Source organism: Miniopterus natalensis, chromosome 14, assembly GCF_054644295.1.
Source record: "Miniopterus natalensis isolate mMinNat1 chromosome 14, mMinNat1.hap1, whole genome shotgun sequence".
NCBI lineage: Eukaryota > Metazoa > Chordata > Mammalia > Chiroptera > Miniopteridae > Miniopterus > Miniopterus natalensis.
Genome location: NC_142094.1, coordinates 8,319,949 through 8,344,414, shown reverse-complemented (window position 1 = coordinate 8,344,414; position 24,466 = coordinate 8,319,949). Strand labels below are relative to the sequence as shown.

Here is a 24,466-nt window from a genome sequence, read left to right as displayed (position 1 = left end):
GCACGGGCTCGCTCACTCACACACTCACCCTCACCCCAGTCCTGCCCACTGCGGTGTTGGAATGTCATAACTACTTTCTTTTTGAGAAACAGCTTTTTGCCTACTACTGAGCTATAGTAAATAATGAACACTTAACCGTGGGCCACCAGGCCAGAACATTGTGCATGCACAGCAGGGCTCCATCAGCACATGGAAGTGGTGTACAGAAGGCTTAAGCAGGCCTGGAAGGCATATGTAGGTTACATAAAGCAGCCAAACTCCCTGTTGTCCCTCTACTGCTACATAAACTTCTCTCTCTCAGCCTGTACCTGTGGCCTCATGAAGCATTCTTCTATGATCATTTGACTGAGGAGGAGTAAACAGGGACTTTGTATACAGATGATTCTACACAATATGGAGGTATCACCTGGAAGTAGACAGCAGCAGCATTACAGCCCCCTTTGTGGGACATCCTTTAAGGACAATGACAAAGGGAAATCCTCCTAGTTGGTAGAACTTTGAACAATGTACTTGGTGTTCATTTCACTTTGAATAATGAAGGAGCAATTTTAGACTCCATAGTCCACAAATAATTCCATGATCTGCTGCCCTTCAAGTAAGACTCAAGGTTGCTGCTGGCAGATTAGTCACTCTGCAGTGGCCATAGCAAGGTCAGTCTTGGTGAGTGGAAGCCCATATTGCTGATCCCATGCATAACCTCTGCTCCTGCCAGCATGCCCATTTTGTCCATGGGTCCATGGGCACTGACAGGAGTGGCCAGGAGAGGCTGACTGGTATCCACAGAATGGGTCATCCTATTCACTCATTCAAATCCTTCACAGAAAGCCACCTTCAGTGAGCATTCATGTGGGACATAAATAGGTTTTTGCTCATTCAGAGAGGTCTAGTCACATGCCTCTTCCCCAGACCTCCTTGTGACCAATTTTTCAATTATATTCCTTCCAAGCCCCTGACCACTCAGCTAAGCCATTGGCCACAGCTCATGAACTGGTACAGATTTAACCTCTGGAACAAATTACTTAGCCACTTGGAGTTAAAGGCTCCTCATGTGAAAAGCACGAGTAACAGTATGCCTCTTCAAAGGATTGTATTGAAATTAATTAATTTTTTCAAAGGATTGAAGTTCAGATGAGGTGATGCATGCGGAGTCATGATGTGCAGCTGGACCTGGTGTGCATGTTTACACAAGATTTTATTACCGTCTCTTCTGTTTGGGGAACTTTCTTCTATGATCACTTGAGTTATTTCTTTCCTGCTGTGTATCCATACTTGGCTTCTGAAAGTGCTTTTATAGATTTCCTTTAGCATTTTAATCATTACTGTCATTCTTTTCATTTTTTCCCAAGTTCTGGGAAAATACCTTATAGCCAGTTTTCTACATCACTATTTTTTTTTTTCTGTTCACTTCTAACTTTAGGGGTTTTTATTGAGTAATTATGTGTTTTTCATTTATTTTTTATTAAATTTATTGGGGTAACATTGGTTAATAACATTATATAAATTTTAGGAGTATAGCTTTATGACATCTGTGCTCACCACCTGATGTCTATTCTTCTTCCATCACCATATATTTGAACCATTTTACACTCTTTGGCCTCCTCCCACCTCTCTTTCCATCTGGTAACCACCAATCTGTTGTCTATAGGTTTGAGTTTGTTTACTCATTTGTAGCTTTTTGGTTTATATCCCCCATGAGGGATAGCATATGGTTCTTGCCCTTTTCCATCTGACTTATTTCACTAAGTACAATACTCTCAGAATCCATCCATGTTGAAGGACACTTGGGTTGTTTCCATGTCTTGGCTATTGTGAGTAATGCTGCAGTGAACATAAGGATACATATATCTTTATGAATAAGTGTTTTCAAAAATTTCAAGTAGTGCCCAGAAGAGGAATTGTTGGGTCATGTGATAGTTTTATTATTAATTTTTTTGAGGAATCTCCATACTGTTTTCTATAGTGGCTGCACCAGTTTACATTCCCACTAGCACTGTGTGAGGGTTCCCATTTTTTCACATCCTCTCCAACACTTACTTCTTGTCTTATTGATAATATACATTCTAACAGGTATGAGGTGATATCTCATCATAGTTTTGATTTGCATCTTCCTTATAATTAACGATGAGCATCTTTTTATATGTCTGTTGGCCATCGGTATGTCTTCCTTGGAAAAATATCTGTTCACGTCCTTTGCCTATTTTTTAATCGGATTGTTTGCTTTTTTGTTGTAGAGTTGTATGAGTTATTTATATATTTTGGATATTAGCCCCTTATCAGAGGTATCATTTGCAAATAAATATCTTCTCCCATGGTTGCCTTTTTGTTTTGTTGATGGTTTCTTTGTGGTGCAGAAGCTTTTTTAGTTTGATGTAGTCCCATTCATTTTGCTTTCCCTTCCCTTGCCTTTGAGATTAAGTTCACAAAAACCCCTCTGAAACCACGGTACGTAAGTTTAGTGCCTATGTTTTTTTCTATGTATTTTATTGTTTCAAGTATTATATTCAAGTCTTTAATCCATTTTGACTTAATTTTTGTCTGTGGTGTCAGATAGCAGTCTAGTTTCATTCTTTTGCATATGGCTTGTTTTCCCAACCCCATTCATTGAAGAGACTTCTCTTTCTCCATTGTAATTGGCTCCTTTGTTGAAAATTAGTTTCCCATATTTCTGGGCTCTCAGTTCTGTTCCATTGATCTGTATCTGTTTTTCTGCAAGTACCGTGCTGTTTTGATTATTATAGCTTTGTAGTATAATTATAAGTCAGGGAGTGTGATACCTCAGGCTTTTTTCCCCTCTTCAGGATTGCTTTGGCTATTTGAAGTCTTTGTGGTTCCATGTAAATTTGAGGATTTTTTGTTGTATTTTTGAGGGAAATGCCATTGGGGTTTGGATGGAGACTGCATTAAATCTGTATATTGCTTCAGTTAATATGGCCATTTAAAAAATATTAATTCTTTAATTCATGAACATGGACTATCTTTTCAGTTTTGTGTCTCCTCAATTTTTTTCAACAATTTCTTGAAGTTTTCAATGCACGGTTACTTTTCTTTTTTTTTAAAGTTTATTCCTAGGTATTTTATCCTTTTTGTTGCAACTATAAATGGGATAGTTTTCTTAGTTGCTTTTTCTGATATTTTGTTGTTAGTATATAAGAATGTAATGGATTTTGTGTCTTGCAAGTTTACTATATTTTTATTGTTTCTAATAGTATTTTGAAAGAGTCTTTAGGGTTTTCTATATATAGAATCATGCCATCTGCAAATAGTGACAGTTTTACTTCTTCCTTCCCAATTTGGATGCCTTTTATTTATTTCTCTTGCTTGACTGTTATGGCCAGGACTTACAGTAGTACTATGTTAAATAATACTAGTGAGAGTAGACATCCTTGTCTTGTTCTTGATCTTAGAGAAAAGCTTTCAGTTTTTCACCATTTAACTGAGGGTTTGTCATATATGGCCTTTCTTATGTTGAGTGTTTTAATTATAAACAGATGCTCTATCTTTCTAAATGCTTTTTCTGCATCTATTGATATGACCATATCATTCATTTTTACTCTTTATTTTGTTAAAGAGTAATCATCACATTGATTGATTTGTGGATTTTGGATCATCCTTGCATCCAGGAAAGAACCCCACTTGATTGTGATGTATGATCCTTTTAATGTATTGTTGTATTCAATTTGCTAGTATATGTTTAGAATTTTCACATCTGCGTTGATCAGAGGTGTTGGCCGGATATTACCTGGTATTAAGGTAATGTTGGCATTATAAAATGAGTTAGGAATTGTTCTCTCCTGTTCAATTTTTTGCAAGGATTTGAGAAGGATAGGTATTAAATCTTCTTTGAATGTTTGGTATAATTCTCTAGTGAAGCCATCTGGTCTTGCATTTTTATTTTAGAAGAGGTTTTTGATTAGTGTTTCAGTGTAAGTTTTTCAGATCTTTATGGTTCAGTTTAGGAAAGCTATATATTTCTAAGAATTTGTACATTTCTCCTAAGTTATCAAATTCGGTGGTGTATAGACTTTCATAATATTCTTATATAAACCTTTGTATTTCTGTAGTGTCCATTAGAACTTTCCCTCCTTCATTTCTAATTTTATTGATTTGAGTCTTTTTTTTCCTTCCTCATGAATTTAGCCAGAGGTTTGTCAATTTTGTTAATCTTTTCAAAGAACCAGCTCTGTTTTTTATTTTTTTTCTATTTTATTTCATTTATTTCTGCTCTAATTTTTATTTTTTCCTTCTACTGATTTTGGGCTTTGTTCTTTTTATAGCTTTTTAAAGTGTAATGTTAGGTTATTTATTTGAGATTTTTCTTGTTTCTTGAGTTAGGCCTATAATACTATAAATGTCCCTCTTAGTACTGCTTTTGCTGCATCCCCCAAACTTTTATATGTGTTATTTTCATTTTCATTTGTTTCTATGTATCTTTTGATCTCTTATTTTATCTTTGATCCAATAATTGTTCAGTAGCATGTTGTTTAATCTCCCCATATTTGTAGTTTTTCCACCTTCTTTCCCCCCTCCCCCCACCTTTCTTCTTATATTTAATTTTCAGTTTCATTCCATTGTGGTAGGAAAATATGTTTGGTGTGATTTCAGTCTTTTCAAATTTATTGAGACCAGTTTTGTGCAACATATGCTCTATCCTTGAGATGGTTTGTGTGCCCTTGAAAAGAATGTATATTCTGTCATTTGGGCATGAAAAGTTCTAAAAATATTGATTATATTCATATGGCCTAATGTGTCATTTAAAGCCAGTATTTCCTTATTGACTTTTTGCTTAGATGATCTATTCACTACTGTCAATGAGGCATTTAAGTTCCCTACTATAATTGTATTTTTGTTAGTTTCTCCATTTAGATCTGATAGTAGTGGCTTTATATATTTTGGTGCTCCCAGGTTGGATATGTGTATGTATATATATGTAATGCAAATGATCAAGGGCGGGGAGGTTTACACCTAAGAAAAACTGTGGAGCTGAAGGAGGATGAGACATTTCCTTTGTTTGGCTATGGCAGGCCAAACGTACACAGGAGATAAACCCACACTCTTCCTCCCAGTGGCGTCCAGCCAGGCATACATGAGGGACACACCGTGCCCCAGGAGAACAATCCACCCAGGGGGAACAAAACTGCCCCTCTGAAAGTCCTGAGCTAGTCTTATAGGACCCAACGATGGGTCAGATATTAGTCAGCTAACATGGCATTGGGATCCTTGGATCAAAAGACAGTTCTGTTTTTCTAAATTTATCTTTATTGAAAGTATTACAAATGGTCCCCTTTTTCCCCCATTGATCCCCTCCACCCTGTACCCCTCCCCAGAGGCCTTCACTTTACTATTGTCTATGTCCATGGGTTATGCATATATGCATATAAATTCTTATGTTAACCTCTCCCCACCCCCCCCACCCCCCACCTCACCCCCCCACCCCCCACCCCACCCCCACCCCCCGCCTACCCTCTGAGAATCGTCAGTCTGTTCCATGCTTCTGTGTCTCTGGATCTATTTTGTTCAACTGTTTATTTGTTCATTAGATTCCACCCATGAATAAGATCATGTGATACTTGTCTATCCCTGACTGGCTTATTTCACTTAGCATAATACTCTCCAGGTCCCACCATGCTGTCTCAGAGGGTAAGGAGGGATCCTTCATTTTTACAGCTGCATAGTATTCCATGGTGTAAATGTCTGAAAAGATGCTTGATATGGTTTTATTCTTCTTGAACTTGTAGAGACTTGTTTTGTGTCCTAACATGTGGCCTATTTTTGAGAATGTCCAATGTGCACTTGAGAAGAATGCATATTCTGCAGTGTTGGGGTAAAATGATCTGTAAATGTCAATTAAATCCATCTGATCTAGTGTGTTATTTAGTCACTGTTTCCTTGTTGATTTTTGTCTGGAAGATCTATCTAGTAAAGTCAGTGGGGTGTTGAAGTCCCTACTGTGACTGTATTGCTATCTACCTCTCCTTTAAAATCCTCCAGAAGGTGGGTGTTTTTTGTTTTGTTTTTGTTTTTCTCAGCCCATGTAAGTCTTTTGTTCTGAGGTGGGTCTCTTGTAGACAGCATCTATTTGGGTCTTGTTTTCTTATCCATTCAGCTGCCCTGTGTCCTTTGATTGGAGCATTTAATCCATTTATTTTTAAGGTTATTATTGATAGGTACTTATCTATTGCCATTTTATTTCGTTATGCCTATGTTTCTGGTTCTCACTATTTCAGCTTCTTATTAGAGCAGTCCGTTTAACATTTGTTGCAATGCTGGTTTGGTGGTGATAAACTCCTTAAGCCTTTTTTTTTTTGTCTAGGAAGCTCTTCATTTCACCATTTATTTTGAATGATAGCCTTGCTGGATAGAGTAGTCTTGGTTTTAGATCCTTGTCTTGCATTACGTTGAATACTTAATTCCATTCCCTTCTGACCTGTAGAGTTTCTGATGAGAAATCAACTGACAGCTTTATGGGAGCGCCTTTGTAGGTAACAGATTGCTTTTATCTTGCTGTCTTTAAGATTCTTTGCCTTGAATTTTTGGCATTTTAATTATGATGTGTGGGTGTGGGCCTCTTTGAATTCTTCTTGCTTGGGACTCTCTGTGCCTCCTGAACATGTGAGACTTTTTCCTTGACCAGGTGAGTGTAGTTTTCTGCCATTGTTTTTTCAAACAGGTTCTCTAACCCTTGGTTATGAGGGTGCTCTCCAGCTCGTCTTCAGTTGCAGTTGATGATTCAGGATGGTTTTTCTATATTTTAGTTGTAATTCCAGTTTGGTTCTGGTAGACAGACAGTGTAGTTTCCACTCAATTCACTGCCCTCTTGGAATCTCTCTTTCAATAGCTTGAATATTTAATTCAACTCTCTCCTGGCTTGTAAGGTTTTTCCTGGGAAAGCTAATGATAATCTAATAGGGTTTCCTTTGTAGGTTACAATCTTTTCTCTCCCTGGCTGCCTTGAACTTTGCCATTAACTTCTTATATTTTTAATATAATGTGTCTTGAAGAAGGTCTTTTGCATTGAGATAATTGGGTATTTTGTAGGTTTTTTTGGATTCAAGGATCCAGCTCTTTCCATAGGTTTGGGAGGTTCTCATTGACTATTTGTTTGCATGACTATTTGCTGTCTGTTCCCTGCTGTGTTCCTCTTTGTAATGGAGTCAGGTAGTTCTGGTAGGTACAGTTCTTTTATTATTTTTTAAACTTTTCATTCTCTCTCTTCCTCCTTAGGGGTCATGTCTAAGTTTCTATGTGTGTGTTTTTTAAAATTATTGCTTAGTTTATTATTATTTAGAATGCTAGAGTTATATGGGGAGGACACAGTTATTTTAGGAATGTATCAAGACATCCAGGGGTGCAATCACCATGAGAGGACGGATGGAAGTAACTGAAAAACGTGTGTAAGATTTGAAAGTACCATTTATAATATTTCCCATGTTGTCTTCGTACAGCATTAAACTGAGTATCTTTCAGAGGTCCTTCATATTTCTGTCCCACTGTTTCTTTAAAAGTCCGTCCTGGAAGTAGAAACTGTGCCTCCTTGAACTTCCAAAGGCAGGAGGACCCATTACAGCTACTTCTGGAAAGTTAAGGGGAAGATCTTTGAGCTCACTAATCCTCTTTTCCACTTGGATTGCTGTTTCTAATGCTCTAATGCATTCCTCATCTTATTTATTGAATTTTTCAGCTCCAGAATTTCTGTTTGTTTCCTTTTAAACTTACAGTCTCTTTGGTAAAGTACTGCATTTGTTCATTGATTTTCTTCCTGAGCTCGTTGAACTTTTTTCTGAGCTCTCTTTCACCTCCCTGAGCTTCTTCAAAACCGCAGTCTTAAGCTCTGTCATTTTAGTCACAGTCTTCCATAACTTTGAGTTTGGTTTCTGGAGACTTTTAATTTTCTTTCTGTGCTTCCATGTTACCTTGCCTGTTCCTGGTATTTGATCGATTGTTTCTGTGCCTGGACATTTGAGGTAGTGATCTCTTTTCTTCTTTATTACATACTCTTTTGCTCTCAACAATTTAGCAGGTTAATATATAGGGTACTTTCTTTCGTTTTCCAGTAGATGGTGTTACAGCACAAGTTTTGCTTTCTCTTACCTGCACTGTTTGTGCCTCACTTTGGTTAAGGAAAATGCTGTGTATCCACTGGGATGGTAGCTGTTCCTTGTGTCACCAGTTCACCTAGGTAAGGGACAATAACACCCTGATGGGGATATATGGTGGGTGGTGGAGAACTGGTTTTTTGAGCGCTCAGCACTACCTCCTTTTCTTTAATGTTCCTGGCCTGGCTGTGTTTTAGAAAGCATCTCCTCGCCCAGCTGGGCGTGGCTCAGTGGTTGAGCATCGACCTAGGATCCAGGAGATTGGGGTTCGATTCCCAGTCAGGGCGTATGCCTGGGTTGTGGGCTGCAGCCGATCAATGACTCTCTCATCATTGATGTTTCTGTCTCTCTCTCTCCCTCTCCCTTCCTCTCTCTGAAATCAATAAAGATATATTTAAAAAAAAAGAAAGCATCTCCTCTGCCTCCATGGAGCTCTGCCAGGATGAGTAGGGGGGTGGTGGTGAGTTCATGATTTCACAGCCACACTGTACTATTTAAGGCATCTCGGTTTTTTCTACCTGGCTCTGCTAGGGAGGCAAGGTCCAGCTCCTGCAGCTCCATCTTCCTGCCAGCAGTGGCTTCTCAGCTTTCTTTACTGGGCTCTGTCAGGATGGGTGACGCTAAGGAGGAAAGCGTGGCTCCACCTGTCTTCCAGTAATGGCTGGCAGAGCTGCTCTTGTTTTCAGCTTCCCAGCCATCTCTACTGAGGGGTCTGCTGTAATGAGGAGAGGGGAGACCACTGCTTCTGTCCCAGGCTCTAGTGTGAGTACTGCAGCCAGATTCCTCCACTATTGCCCCTCCCTGCAGCCTCAGTGGACCCTGAACTGCATCTACAGTAGCCCGTACCCCCCCGCCCACCTCTCCTGCTCATTCAAATCTACCTATCTTCAGATATTCTGATGAGTGGACCTCTCGTGTACCTTTGTGTGTTGAGCAGGGGGTCCTTTGTTGAGTTATAATTGTCTAACTTGTAATTTTAAGAGGAGAAATAAAGGAGTCTTCTCACTCCACCATGATGCTGACATCACCCCCTGAATATTTGTGGTTTTTATCTGAAAACAAGCTTTTATTATTTTAATCTCCCTTTTGAAAATTAAAAAGTGCTTTTTTATCATAAAGTAGTACATATTTTCTATAAAAATTTAGATAACAAAATAGCCACTGCTAGCATTTTCATGAATACTTGGCAGGTTTGTTGTTTATTTTATGTTTATATATGATATGTGCATATAGATGATGATAGATCTCACTATGATGCTCTTATTGCTCCCTTTATAATTTAACAGTGTAGCATATTTATGTCATTAAGCATAGATATATTATCCTTTTAAATGATAAAATAATATTCTCTTGGATTCCATTTAAAATACAAATAGTTTTTAATTTATTTTTTAATTGAATTTATTGGGTTGACATTGGTTCACAAAACTGTACAGATTTCAAGTGTACGACTCAATGAAACGTCATTTGTACACCACATCCATGTGCCCATCCTCCCCTTTGCCCACCTTCACATCCCCCTGCTGCTTTTTCCTCACCGCACTGGGGTGTGTGTGTGTGCGTGCATGTGTTTGCTTAATTCCTTCACCTTCTTTCATCCCCCAACCCTTGTCACTTCTGGCCACTGTCAGTCTGTTCCCTGTATCCATGACTCTGTTTCTATTTTGTTTGTCAGTTTATTTTGTTCATTAGATTCTGCATATAAGTGAGATCCTATAGTATTTGTCTTTCTCTGACTGGCTTATTTCACTTAGCATAATAATCTTCAGGTACATCTGTGCTATAGCAGTAGGTAAGATTTCCTTCTTTTTAAAGCCTGAGTAGTATTCTATTGTGTAAATGTACCACAGCTTTTTAATCCATTCATCTACTGATGGGCACTTGGGCTGTTTCCAGATCTTAGCTATTATAAATAGTGCTGCTATGAACATAGCGGTGCATATATTCTTTCCGATTAGTGTTTCAGGATTCTTGGGATATATTCCCAGAAGTGAGATCACTGGGCCATGAGGCAGCTCCATTTTTAATTTTTGAGGACACTTCATACTGTTTTCCATAGTGGCTGCACCAGTCTGCATTCCCACCAGCAGTGCACTAGGGCTCCCCTTTCTCCACACCTTCACCAGCACTTGTAGTTTGTTGATTTGTTGATGGCAGCCATTCTGACAGGTGTGAGGTGATACCTCGTTGTGGTTTTAATTTGCATCTCTGATGATTGGCGACACTGAGCATTTTTTCATATGTCTATTGGCCTCTTTGGAGAAGTTTCTATTCAGGTCCTTTGCCCATTTTTAATTTGGTTGTTTGTATTCTTGGTGTTGTTATATTAGTTCTTTATATATAATATACAAATAGGAGTTTTTAAAGCATTCTTTCCTCTTATAGAAAGGGAGACATTTGCTGCGATTTCTCAGAACAGCCTCCTTTCGTGAAGTACTGTATATTTTTATATACCTAGTGATTGTTTTTCCTATTTATTCATATTTAGAAGGGATGGTTTATGCTTGCTGTGTTGGAATTTGAGAAAGGTCCTGTATGAAACTGTAAGCCCCTTGTCAGTTATCTTGGTTATAGCTTATTTGCTAAATAAGTGGTCCCCACGACTTGGAGTAGTAGAGACAGACTTTTGGTGCTTTGGCTACCTGGCAGGCAGGCCCCTCCTCTGCTGGGGTTATTTATTCTCTCCGTGTGGAAACAGCGGGAGAGCCAGAGCTCCAGATGTCACAGTACTGTGAAGAGGGAGCACCTGGGCCAGTGGAGTTTATTAATGAGTCAAGTAACTGCTTTCCCCTCTCCTATCTGTTGTAATACTTCATGTTAGATGAGTCCCATGTTGCTTGGAGCATATCCCCTTCATAGCATCTGTTTCCCTAATATCTCTGATTAGCATGCTGCTTCACCAGCTGGAGGCTGAGAATCGACATACAGACGGCTGCCTTGCATGTGTGGCAGTGACAGAATCCTTTTAATCCTCGCATTTGTATTTGATCAGCTACCTCAGTTCTCAGTTGTTGTTGGTTTTCCCTGGCTCCGCTGCTTTGGGCCTGCAGGTTTGTAGGGAATGCTGTTCACTTGCTCCCTCAGAGGGCTCCTCCATGGCTGTGTTCAGTTGCAGACTGGTAGGTCCCTCCTTTAATCCAGTCCTACCTGTGCCTGCATAACAGAAATCTCTCAAGTGTCTGGATACTGATGGCATCCTTCTCTGGTTAGTAGAAACTGATATAAAATAAAAAACTTCCTTAATTGTCTGTTTCTTAGGTCATGCCAGTAGGTTTTGGGGAGGGAAGAATTTAAATTTATGAACTCAAATAACACTTTTTAAAAGAAACTCCTATGCCCTCTGTTGGTCATAGAGATCAATGGATTTACCTGGATGAAATGCTTTCAGGAAGTTTGGATATATGGCATTTCCTGCTTTTCCTTACCTACCAGCTGTTTCTGTTTTGTACTAGATGACTCAACACGTGTCCCTCTTGGCAAAAACAAGGACTACATTAACGCCAGTTACATCAGAATAAGCAACTCTGGGGAAGAGTACTTCTACATCGCTACCCAGGGGCCACTGCCGGACACCACAGATGACTTTTGGCAAATGATTTTGGAAAATAACTCCAATGTTATTGCCATGATAACCAGAGAGGTAGAAAGTGGAGTTATCAAATGCCACCGTTACTGGCCTATTTCTATGAAGAAGCCTTTGGAACTGAAAACTTGTCGTATCTTCCTGGAGAACTACCAGATTCTTCAGTATTTCATCATTCGAATATTTCACATTGTGAGGAAATCTGTAAGTTTTAAAAAATCAGTGTCAGGTACCTATTTCATTATATAAGCATGTATGTCAGGGCTCGATGTTAGGGGTAGGATAGGGTGTAGACTAGGATACTTTTAAAACCACTTAGTTTTACTTCTTTCCAGCACCAGAAACTAAGACACCACCACATCTACTTGTGATTAACTGAACTCTGGCTGGAGAGAGGAAAAAATGGAAAAGGGGAGGTGGGGCAGGGAGAGCGAGTATTGTCTGTTGCCTAATCCTGGCATGTACTTGGGCTGCTTCTGCCAAGTGTGACAACTATGTATTGAGCCCTTAAGTATGCCAGTCACTGTGCCAGGCACTGCCTACTGAGTGGTGCAGAGTGTGCTATGCTCACTGATGCTTCCATTGACTGTGCTCAGTGGTAATATCGAGATCTGTGTGGAGGGTTTGGGGCTTGGGAGGGAAGTACTTAGCATTACTTGGGGTTTGGGGGAATATTTTCTGTAGGCTGTGGCGTCTGAATTGGGAATTACCCAAATGAGGTAGATGGAAAGAGGAAGTATAGATGATCAAGATATAAAATAGCATGGGGTATGTATGTATAAAGAAATATGAGTAGTTAAGCATTTCTGGAATGTAAAATTGCAATGCCAGGGAGTAATGAGAGATGAGATGAGGCTATAGAAAGTAAGCAGGGACAAGCCAGAAGACGAAATGTCTTGGGTTTCAGCGAAGGAGACAAACTTTATTGTGAAGATAATTGAGAGACATTGAAGAATTTTAGTAAGGAGGTGCCATGGTTATCTAGGGAAGTTAGCATGAGATGGAAAGTAGAGACTTTGGTGTTTTTTAGGTAAAATCGGCAGACTTATATGTAACTTATGACTTGTGACTTATAAGTGACAGAGGAGTGGTCAGAAATTATGCTATCCAATATGGTAGCCATATGTGGCCATTTAAATTTAAATTTAAGTTCTTTAAACTTACATAAAATAACAAATTTATTTCTCATTTGCAGCAGTCATATTACTAGTGGCCACCATATTGGGCAGCACAGACATAGAACATTTGGGACATTGTAGAAAGTTCTACTGGAAATTGTTGGCTGGAATAATTCACAGATTTCTTGCTCTAATAGACTCAGAAAATAGAGAAGCAGTGATTTATAGGAGGAAGTGATGAGTACATTTCTCTAAGTGGATTTGATTAGTGGGTAGGCAATACGTGTGTTCCACAGGAGCAAAGAGGATGGGAGTTAAAAGGAAGCTTGAAAAAGGGATGAGGTTTGGAGTCATTAAAGAAGCTGATTGGAGCACAATGACCACGAAAAGGGTTGCTAGAGGCACTGAGGTTGGAACCTATAAATTTGCAATTGCACTATAATACCCAACTATGTGATTATTTCTTCTCCACAGCCTAACTATGGCTTTCTGAATACAGGTTATGGGACTGGCCCAGGGTGGCATATTGTCTGTAACATGTGGCAAGATTCAAATGATAAAAGGAGCTGACAGTTTGTAAGAGAATGATTCAGATAATTAGTCATGAGTCTTAATTTAGAGAAACGAATGGAATCTGGGGCCAGTCAACTAGGAGTAAGTGGAGGACACAAGGCACAGGAGAGTCCATTTGGTTGCATTGTTGTGTTGAAGTGATACTGGACATTGCAGGTGGTGGCAAGTCCGAGGAACGCTCATCATTGTGAGGCCTAGGAGAAAGGAGTGGTCTCCCCTGCAAGAGAGACATGAAAATGCTGTGAGTTAGAATGTCTCTTGAGCTGTTGAGGCCCTGAATTTGCCCTGGATGTTGTAGATCCTGTGGTAGGGAGAAGGTCAGGATCTTCACGAATGTAGAGATCAAGCAGGAGGCTTGGCCGCTGGGTTATAACAATGAGAAGATGAAGCTAGGAGTATGGAACTCAAGAGGAAGAGGGGTTTATTCAAGGAGAAGGAATAGTGAATTGGAAACAGGAGTGGGCAGCAAGCAGCCTGTAACCTACTCTCTGTGCTCGGTGGTACCTGGGGCACAGCAGAGCAGGTGGCCTTGACTGGAGAGCTCAGCAGAGAGTCAAGTGCCTGTGGGAGGCAAGGCAGGGACATGGAGGAAACATTTAGAGATGTGATGAGGGTTTCCAAGAGATTACTGCGGGACGGGGACCTGAGTGCAAAGGGAGAAGTTGAGAGAGAGAGGAGCAGGGAGGGATGGGAAAAGATAGACTTGCGGCGTCGGAGGAAGGTCAGCCCAGAGTGAGGAGCAGGGACGTCAAGAACAACAGCTGACGCAGATGCAGAGCTTGCTGGCTGTGTGCTAGGCACTGCGCTTGTTCTGTATACCTGGGGATTCACCTGATCCTCCTTCCCCTAAACCTGTTGATTCCTTCCTTTTATCCAGCTAGTATGTCAGATGATAGAGATAAAAGCGACACAGTCTCAAGTCTTAGAGTATTTACAGACTAGTGTGGAAGGAAGACACCAAACACACCAGTTCCAAATGGCGTGGGATACATGCTATGGCAGCAGAAGGGCAGCATGCTTGGAGAGTATAGGCCAGGTAGGAGGCACGGGCGGGTGATCTGTCTGCAAGGACTCAAATTCTGGGATCCATTTATGGAGTCTTGGCAAGAGGGTACAGGATGGTGGCCTTTGGCTTGAGGCCCACAAGCCTCAGAACCACGTAGCTCATGTTTGGAGAATTGCGCCAGCGGTTCTGTCTTCATGGCACGGGCTCAGCCAGGAAAGCGGTGAGGCCCACCCTTTGGCAGACTCACAGCGGTCAACAGTAGCAGGAGAGATTTCATCCTGGAAATAGTGATGGTGTGAGAGTTACCCTAAGATTCATGCCTTCAGAGGATTTTCAAGGATTATGTTCTTCATTGAGTTTTATGTGCTAGTGATTCAAACTTGAGCTTTCTATTTGGAACATAGGAAAGAAAAATGCACTGGGGGAAGCGGAATACGAGTGAAATGAGGGCGCCACAGTGGGAAAAGGGTCATCCCTTTGGAGGGGATGGCAGGTAAACTCAACGTGCTTTATTGGTCAGCCTTGAGGAGAGTTTCATGACTCCACTTCCAGGGGCTCAGCACAAGAGTGGGGACACTCACCTGGTCATTAACCACCCTGTCCTCATTGCCAAGCAACTTGATAGCACCTTCCTGTTTCAATCAAATTTAGTGTCATAATATTTAAGCTAAGATAGATTGCTAGTCTATATTATTCCTAACGTGTTAGGCCATCTTTTGAATTCTTGTTTTTTCTGCAGCCTCATGGTGCAGAAGAAAGATAGTAGATTTGGATTTAGGAGACCTTCTGATCTGGCATTCATCTCTCAGCCACTCTCGCCCTTACTTCTTTATCTCTGAAATGAGAATAAGTAGTGCCATCTCCTAGGACTTCTGTGCATGGGAAGTTTCCAGCACAGTACTTGGAACATAATGTGTCAGTTCATGTTCCCTGCTGGTATTCTTATTTTTATTCTTATAGTACCACATAGTCATTATTATTATTATTACTGGTACATTAGAAATTAAAATGAGATCTCTAATATAAGAGGTTGATAAATCTGTCTTCTATATCTCTCCCCTTCCTTCTCTCTGCCTCTCTCCCATCCCCTTTCCCTCTCTTTCCCTTTCTCAACAGACAGGAGCTAGTCACTTTGTAAAACAGCTGCAGTTCACCAGCTGGCCAGACCATGGCACTCCTGCCTCACTAGACGGTTTTATAAAGTTTGTTCGCTACTTGAGGAAGAGCCACCTTACAGGGCCCATCGTTGTTCACTGCAGTGCCGGCGTGGGCCGGACCGGGGTCTTCCTCTGTGTGGACGTTGTGTTCTGTGCTATTGAGAAGAACTTCTCAGTAAGTGTGGGAATTAAACAGATAAACCCATGCCAGTAAACACCTTCTAATAGCTGAAGACTAATATTTTGTCTTCAAGAGCAACTTAGTAAATAGACGTGAGCTTTGGGTACCTCCCCTTACCTAACTGCTGCAGGTTCCTGGAGGTAGTTGTGAGGATTAAAGTACGAAATGCAAATGAATGGCTTAGTCTGTCCACAGTGCCTGTGGGTTCATTTTCCTTTTCTGCCTTCCACTCCACAGGTTTGGGTACGGCTCTTACACCCTGTGAGAGAACGTTGTGTGTGCCTGTTTCGAATAAACAGAAGGACATGCATGTGAGCAGGGTGGAAAAACTGTAGACTTCAGAGTTAATGAGAGGTTCTGGGCATGGTGGCCAGTTTGCCACATTCTGTAGACTTTTAGTGACTCTGCAGATTGTTCACCCACTGCGAAGCCTGTTTTCTCATATGTAAAATAAGGATACTAGTACTGTTGGGTTTGAGTCAATCATTAGCAATCTTTCCTCTTAATTCAAAAACAGTTAAGAGATAGATACAATGATTAAACATCTGTTACCTTTACTGTTGGTTAAATTGATGAGGGAATGTGACTTCAGATCTGCGGCCAACAGGGGTTACTTACTATTTTCCTGCGCACAGAAGTGAGGTGGGGAAGATGTGCATTTGCTCAGCAGGCTGGGACGTGGCTCTGAGCATAAGCAAGCACAAGAGTATGAAGATGCCGTGGGGCGAGAGCAGGGCTGTGAGGCAAGTCCCCCAGCAGGCAGGTCATCGTCAGAGCAGACATTGGACACTTTTCCCTCAGACTCTGTGTAGTTTTATCCAACAGTGACAGCAGATGGCTGCTTGGCCCTGGACCTCACCATCCGTAGGCGTCATTATGTGGAAGTGTAAGAAACAGCCTCTCCCAGTAACTCCTGAAGGATGGGCAATTTCCTTCTTTTCAGAATCTTGAGCCCAGTATCTCCTAGCTTTTCACTGTTTCTGGTTGAAGTAGAGCCCCTTCCCTGAACTAGTCATTGTGGCAGATGCTGGTCAATTTAAGCCAGTCAGGGCTCCTCCAAGCCAGAAGGTTGAGAAGGTGAGAGGAACGGTTTTCCAGAGCAAACTCAGGGCTTTATTACAAAGAATGAATATCAACTGGGTGCCCAAAAAAAAGAAGACAAATGTTCTCAAAATGCCAAATGAGTCTGATGTTACCTATTCCTGTAACTAATGTTCTTTTGTCTTTTTAGCAGAAAATGCATTAGTATATATTTTTTATATATATTTTTCATCATATTTTCTTAGTTTGTTTATATTTATCTTTATTTTATATCTTGTAGAAACTGTAAAAACTAAATACTGTATTTCATGATCCTAAGGAGAACTGTCTTTTCCACACTATACCTCCTTTAAACCCTAAATGTGTTTTATAATAAGTCATGTGTCAGTTTAATTGGCAGTGTACATAAAATGATGCATTTTTAATCAAGCACACTTAGATCTAATGAAATATAGTGCTTCAAAAATAGGAAATATACCTATTGTTTCCTTATTGGCTTTCCATAGAGCCTTGAACTGTCAAATACTCTTACTGATGCCCCTCTCTACTCTTTTCAGAAATGTTTTCCACCAGTGCTACTCAAAGTTGGTCTTGGACCAGCATCAGTCTGTGGATGTTTGTTATATGCCACAAATTATAGAAATTGAGAGTAAGCAGTTAGAAACCCTCAAGGCAGTTTGATGCACTGTTATACCGTCCAAGAGCAGGACCAGCATGTGGGCCAAGCCTCGCAGGTACAGACCAGTGTGTGTGCTGTGGAACTCACATGGGGGGCTGACATGCAAGCTGCAGGCAGCCACGTGTGGCTAGACAAGTGTGACCGCTGACATTTTAGGATTAGTTGATTAATTATAACTCTTTAATTATAACTCTAAAGGATATGAAAATCTGAGAATATGTAATCATCTCTCTCTTTTCATTAATTGTTATTTCTATAGCTGTTTTCATTTTTAATCGAGCCTGCTTAAAACTCTCTGAAACTGTGGAGACACTGAGGTTGCTCTGGATTCAGACATTCTGCACAGAGTGTCCCCTCTCACCATCTGCAGCAGTAACAGTCGTTAATTGTCAGTTACCGGGTTATCACATAATGAAGTGAGTAATCCAAATTCTTACTGCACCACTGAGCACACAGTTTAGTGCATCTGGCAGGTGTTTTTTAAAAAGAAATCAAGACTTCCTTGATGAAACAGTATGTTGGTTTACGTCTGGCAAACATTCCTTAATCTGTGTCACTACCTCAGACTGTTTTCTGGTCATTGCAGCTCTGCTACTGGAGCATAATCCTACACAAAACTTAAACTCCAAGCAACATTTGTTGATGATGTAGTACTTTGCATTTTTTTTAAAAATCCTTACCTGAGGATATTCTTTCCATTTCTTTTCAGAGAGAGTGGAAGGGGGGGGGAGAGAGAGAGAAACATCGATGTGAGAGAGATACATGGATTGGTTGCCTCCTGCATGCCCCCTGATTGGGGCCAGGGATTGAGCCTGCAATTGAGGTGCATGCCCTTGGCCAGAATTGAACCCAGGACCCTTCAGTCTGAGGGCCAACACTCTAACCACCGAGCCAAACCTGCCAGGGCCTACTTCGTAACTAGCTTAGAACTAGTTGTGTTTGTCAGTAATCAAACTGAAAAAATGAAGACTTCTTCCTTCATATCTCATCATGTTCAAATCACACATACACTGAAAGAATCCCTATATAAGCAACTATACATTCATTAAGTTTCAGTGGTAAATAATTTGCTACTTCTGTTTCATAAAATAATACCACTCCACATCATTAACTAGCTCCTGAACTCGTCAAGCTGTGGTGTCATTAGAAAATAGTACTCTAACTCTTGTCACATACAGTGGTGAGCAAAAGTAGGTTAATAATAATAATAAATACAATAATTAATAAATAATAACACAAGTGTACTTTTAGCAATTCACAATGAGTAATGCCTATAAAACTCTATATGTGAGGGATCATAATTCCAGATAAAATTAACACAAGCTTTTTTGGTCTTCATTTCTCTGCACTCGCTTCCATCCTTATGTAGTCGATCACTATAGCTATATTCAGAAAGCTCTGTCTTTTCCTGACAACACACTCCTCTGAAGCTTCTTCTGCCATCAGTAAATTGAGGTTAAATAAATACAAATTTATTTCCACAATTTAATCTCAAATTATAAATTTAAAACACAGGATTTCATGGTTTTGGTCCCAAGTCGCAGTACTCATCAGCCTAGGTCCCAAAGAATTTTTCTCCTCTGTATTCTGAAAGTTTTATAGTTTATGTTTTACATTTAAGACCATAACCCATTTTGGGTTAATTTTTGTATTTAACAGTTGACTTTTCTTTCTTTCTTTTTGTTTTTGCCCTACAGATGTTCAATTGTTGTGGCACCATTTGTAGAAAAGGCTATTCTTCCTTCATTGAATTGCTTTTGTACCTTTGTCAGAAATCATTGGACATGTTTGTATGGGCCTATTTCTGGTTCTGTATTCTTTTCCTTTGCGTCTGCCCTTTTGCCTGTGCCACACTTTGATTACTGTAGTTATATATAAGTCCTTACATCAGGCAGAGCGATTCCTCTCACTCTATTCTTTTTCAAAATTGCTTAACGATTTTAGGGTCTATGCCTTCCCATATACATTTTAGAATTAGCTTGTCTATGTCTACAGAAAACCTTACAGGAATTTTTATAGGAATTGTTTTAGATCTAGATAAATTTGGGGATAATTGACATCTTTACTATGTTGAATCTCTTAATCCATGAACATTGTATGTCTCCATTTGTTTAGGTCTTCACTGATTTCTTTCCTTAGCGTTTTGTCATTGTCAGCATATAGGCCCTGTACATGCTTTGTTAAGCTTATTTTATTTCATTCCTTTGGAGTAATTGTAAGTGGTATTGTGGTTTTACTATCAGTTTCCATACATTCATTGTTATTATGTAGAAGTGCAACTGATTCTTGTGTGTAGATTTTATATCCTGTGATCTTTTGAACTCCGTTCTAGAGGTTTTTTTGTTCTGTTTTGTTCTTAGATTCCTTGGAATTTTCTACATAGGCAATCATTCCATTCACAAATAGGGATAGATTTATCTCTTTCTTTCCAATCCGTATGCCTCTTATTTCTTTTTCTGGCCTTACTGAGCTCTCTAGAACTTCCAGTGGTGTGTTGAATGTAGGTGGTGAGAGAAGACATCTCGCCATCACTACTGTTGGGGGGAAGGTAAAGTAAAATGACTTGTTCTCTGAGGTACCCTGTGAGGAGGACGAAGCTACAGACTTGAAGGAGCTAGAGCCATATATCCGAGCAAGGCCTGAGTCTGGCATACACAAAGAGCCCCCAAACTCAGGTGTAGCCCTGGCCAGCTTGGCTCAGTGGTTAGAGCATTGGCTCATGGACTGAAAGGTCCTGGGTTCAATTCCGGCCAAGGGCACGTACCTGGGTTGTAGGCTAGATCCTCAGGCACATCCAAGAGGCAACCAGTCGATGTGTCTCTCTCACATGTATGTCTCTCTCTCTCTCTCTTTCTCCCCCTCTCTCCCTCTCTCCCCCCCCCCCCCTCTTCTACTCTCTCTGAAGAGCAATGGAAAAAATATCCTCAGGTGAGGATTAAAAAAAAAACAAAAAAACTCAATTGTAGAAATCCCCCAAAATATCAATCCAGTTATAAAGTGGGTAAAAGACATGAACAGACATTTCACTGAGGAGGACATATAGATGACAAATAAGCACATGAAAAGATGCTCAGCTATATTAGCCCTTAGGAAAATTAAATTAAAGCCATGATGAAATATCACTGGACATCTACCAGAAAGACCAGTATAAAAAATAGTGATATAAAAAATGTTCACCAAATGCCGGTGAAGATTTGAAGAAACTGGGTTAATCATACATTACTTGTGAGAATGTAAATTGCTATGCCCATTCTGGAAAATAGTGCTACAGCTTCTCTAAAAAACTAAGTCACATAAGCCCAACAACAGCACTCTTGGGTATTTATCCTGGGGAACTGAAAACTTATATTCCCACAAAAACCTATACACAAGAGTTCACTGCAGATATATTCATAACAGCCCCCAAATGGAAACAACCTGGATGTCCTTCAACAAGTGGATGGTTAAAAACCTGGTACATTTTCAGACCATAGACTACTACTTAGCAATAAGAAGGAAAGAACTATTAATATGCACAATTTTGATGGGGCTCAAGGCAATTATGCTGCATGAAAAAAAAGTCAATTTCAGAAGGTTAGATAGTTCATTCATATAATCCTCTTGAAATAAACTATAGAGGTGGAGAACAGACTTCTGGTTGCCAAGGGCTAGGGATTGTGGTGGGTGGGTGTTGGTTCTAACAGAAAGCATAAGGAAGTCTGATGGTATTACAGTTATGCATCGTGATTGTGGTTGCTGTCACATGAATTTTTACATGTGATAATGTTGCACAGAACCACACACACAAAATACACAGACTCACAAATGATTGCATATAAAACTGGCAAAATCTGAATAAGCTTTGTGGATTGTACCAATGTCAGTTTTCTGGTTTTGATATACTGTTGCTATCTTGGATCATATAATTTGGGGAAACGGTGAAGGATACACTAGATTCCTCTGTACATTTTTTTTGAAACCTCCTGTGTATATATAGTTATTTCAATATAAAATTTTTAAGACTAAATTAAAATTAAATTATTATAAAAATGATAAGTTATAAAAATAAAGGGATGATTATATTCTCTGATTTTTATATACTCTTGGGTTATGGTTGACAAACCTTAAAATTTTCAGGTGTCAGCATGGTCTTGCTGCACATGACTAGTCCTCAGCTTGTACCACATGTGACTCTCCAGGCAAATTCAGCAACACCCTAGCTGGTCTGTACACTGTTCCACTGATGATACCTCTTATGCTGTGCCAGTGTCAGACTGCCATCAGACTTTCTAAAATTTACTGCTTGTTTCTGGACTCATCACATGTGGACCAGCAACAGCCCTTTGCAGACCTGCAGCAACTCAGCGACTACACTGGGCAGAGCAGGTCTCCATGCACACGTGCAGGATCTGGTGTTGGGCCAGCTGTTCCTCAGGGTCTCCACTTGAGTTGAGAGGGCTCCTTTTATGAGAAACAGCTGTGCTACTATTGTGGCCAGAACAAGTCTTCTGTGCTTCAGACTTTTCCAGAGTTATAATGCTGCTTTAAGGTCTCCCTTTGGAGAACAGAAAAGTATACACAGGGGAAAATTTGTTGTTATTTCTTTTGGAGAGCATTTCTTGTTATAAATGATCGCTTCCTGCTTTTTCCTGGAAACCCATTTATACAAGTGTCCTTATCCATTAGACTAGGTTAAAAATAGTGCATTTTCTTACAACTGAAAATGAGATCCTTCTGGTTAAATCTTGACATCCTTTTTACTGGAAAGCAGTATGGAGTACTCATTTGGCAATCTGTGGGTTTATGGATAATAAATAAACCCCCCCTATATGGATAGTGTACAATTACTATCATCCTGTTGCAGTTCAGCATCAGAAATATTGTGGCCCAAATGCGAGAACAACGTTGTGGCATGGTTCAGACAAAGGTAAGCTCTCACCTTGTAATTCTAACTTGAAGAAACCTGAATCTAAAGATTAACACTGTATAGCAAATTACAATTTAGAAAGCTTTTACGTACATGATTTTACTGAGTTCTCACTTTTGAGATAGACATCAGTTTTGCTCTGACGTTACTGATGCAGAACATCAAGTTCAGAGCAATGCAGGTTTTTCCATGATGTCATTCAGATAGCAGGTGGAGGAGCCAAGACTGAGACTGGAGTCTCTTGACGCCCAAACACAAGCTTTGTCCATATGCCCTGTTGTTTAAGTAACATACCTCAACTTATTTTTCATAAATTTATGGATAGCAATTCTGGGATATTTACTTGCACTAAAATATTAGATTCATTGGCATGTCATAAAACGATATGGTTTCTATCACAGGTTAGTTACTAATCATTTGGGGGTTAAAAGTATGGATAATGAAAGGAAATAGGTATCCCTAAGTCTTTAGGTTGACCCGTTTTTAGGTCACTGTCAGTAATATGGAGCATTTTATTTGAACTAGTGTTGTCTGAGAGACCTGAGGCTATATCTAAAATAAAAAAGTTTACAATTTGATTTATCCAGAGAAAATATAAGGAGACTGAGTTTGAGAGTCAGTTTCTCCTCTATTCAGTTAAGCCTTTAGTTCTAGACCAAGAACTGTATTGTGATCATTTATGTTTGTGCTATTTTAAAAATATATTTATGAAAGAAGTTCTTAGTTAACTGTGCTCTTTAGGCACTTTCTTCCATGGGTGAAAATTACAACTGTGTTCTGTGAAAGTGGATGTTGGCATTCAGTCACTTAACATTTTGTTGTTTTTAAAATATATGTCTGTAGGAGCAGTATTGGTTTTGTTATAAAATCGTGCTTGAAGTTCTTCAGAAGCTTGTGACTTTCAATTTAGAAAGACTTCCGTTGCCTCACAGTTGAAATTACCAAGTGGCTTGGAGCTTCCTCAGAAAGGACATGATCAAGCCGTGCTGAAGGGCTCTGCTACGAGCACATGTGCTTTCTGGGCGTGTCACCTGATTTCCTTTCTGACAACTTCTGAAAGGTAGCAGCATTTGGTTTGGGGCTCATAGTATTTACCTGCTCATTTTACTTAGATAATATCAAAGTGCCCTCCTACATTTTTCAATGAAATAAAAATTACTTAAAACAATTGCAGCCTCTTTGGTTGAAGGGATTACAGAGCCCAATAAAGGACTTAAACTACATTCATTAAGATTTTATTTGGAAAGACAACTAAAAGGAGCTGAGGATTTCTAGGATCTTATAAAGCCCTGGGAGAACAGAGGGCCAGTAAACTGACTTCTTACAGGCATTTTCAAGACCGATACTTATCCATGGCTTTTAGCTAGAATTTGTACTTTTAGCTGGTATTTGAATAACTCAGTTCACTAAAGAGTCCTATTAGGATGGTTTAACTTGGTATGCAAATTTATTCCATTTTCCTATACTTCTGGATCCTGTGGGGACCCAGGGAGCTCAGCTGCCTTTCTAGAACCACTGGACAAAGACCTGTTGGTCTGGGGAGCATTTTGTGGGTGGGCAGAGTTCCTCCTCTGCCTCACATGAGCACACTGAGGAACAGTCCAAGACTAAAATAGATGTTTATAGAGAAGGTCCAAGAGGAAACTTTTGCCTGGCTTGAGTTCTTTCCTATCCCACCCTAACACTTAACATATTACTCAACCTGCTTTGCTGAAAGCAAATACTACATTCTACTTGCTTCTTGCTTTTTGCCCTTTAGCTAACCAATAAACTTTGATATGAGTATTATTATGTAATTCTTAATATCTCTTACGTCAGATATATTTTTCAAACTAAGATATATGAGTTACTTTTCCCTTCAGAGTTCCATTAAATCATTTATTTTCATTACCTCTCCACCTCTGCTGTAACATTTAGAAGTTGGCTTTGGGAACCAAATTTTGGAAAACCAAATAGTTCTGAAAACAAAAACTTCCATATTCTGGTTTTGAAAAGATGTGGTCATTACTACATTCATCTTATTATAGGACTTTGCCTCATATAATTACAGTGATATTTCTATCAAGGAATTTTAGTGACCAGTTAGACTTGATTATAAGCCATAAAGCACTTGATACATGTTTTTGTAC

General features: G+C 39.7%; 1 protein-coding gene across 1 annotated transcript in view; it reads left to right on the top strand.

Annotated features, from left to right (window-relative positions):
- Positions 1–23,774, top strand: part of PTPN20 (protein tyrosine phosphatase non-receptor type 20) — a 43,508-nt gene extending 19,734 nt beyond the window's left edge. The window contains exons 4-7 of the mRNA XM_016200836.2: positions 11,546–11,880; positions 15,490–15,705; positions 22,275–22,337; positions 23,181–23,774. Of these exons, the coding sequence (XP_016056322.1) occupies positions 11,546–11,880; positions 15,490–15,705; positions 22,275–22,337; positions 23,181–23,273 (707 nt within the window). The 3' untranslated portion in view covers positions 23,274–23,774. The remainder of the gene's footprint in view (positions 1–11,545; positions 11,881–15,489; positions 15,706–22,274; positions 22,338–23,180) is intronic.
- Positions 23,775–24,466: the final 692 nt, after the last annotated feature.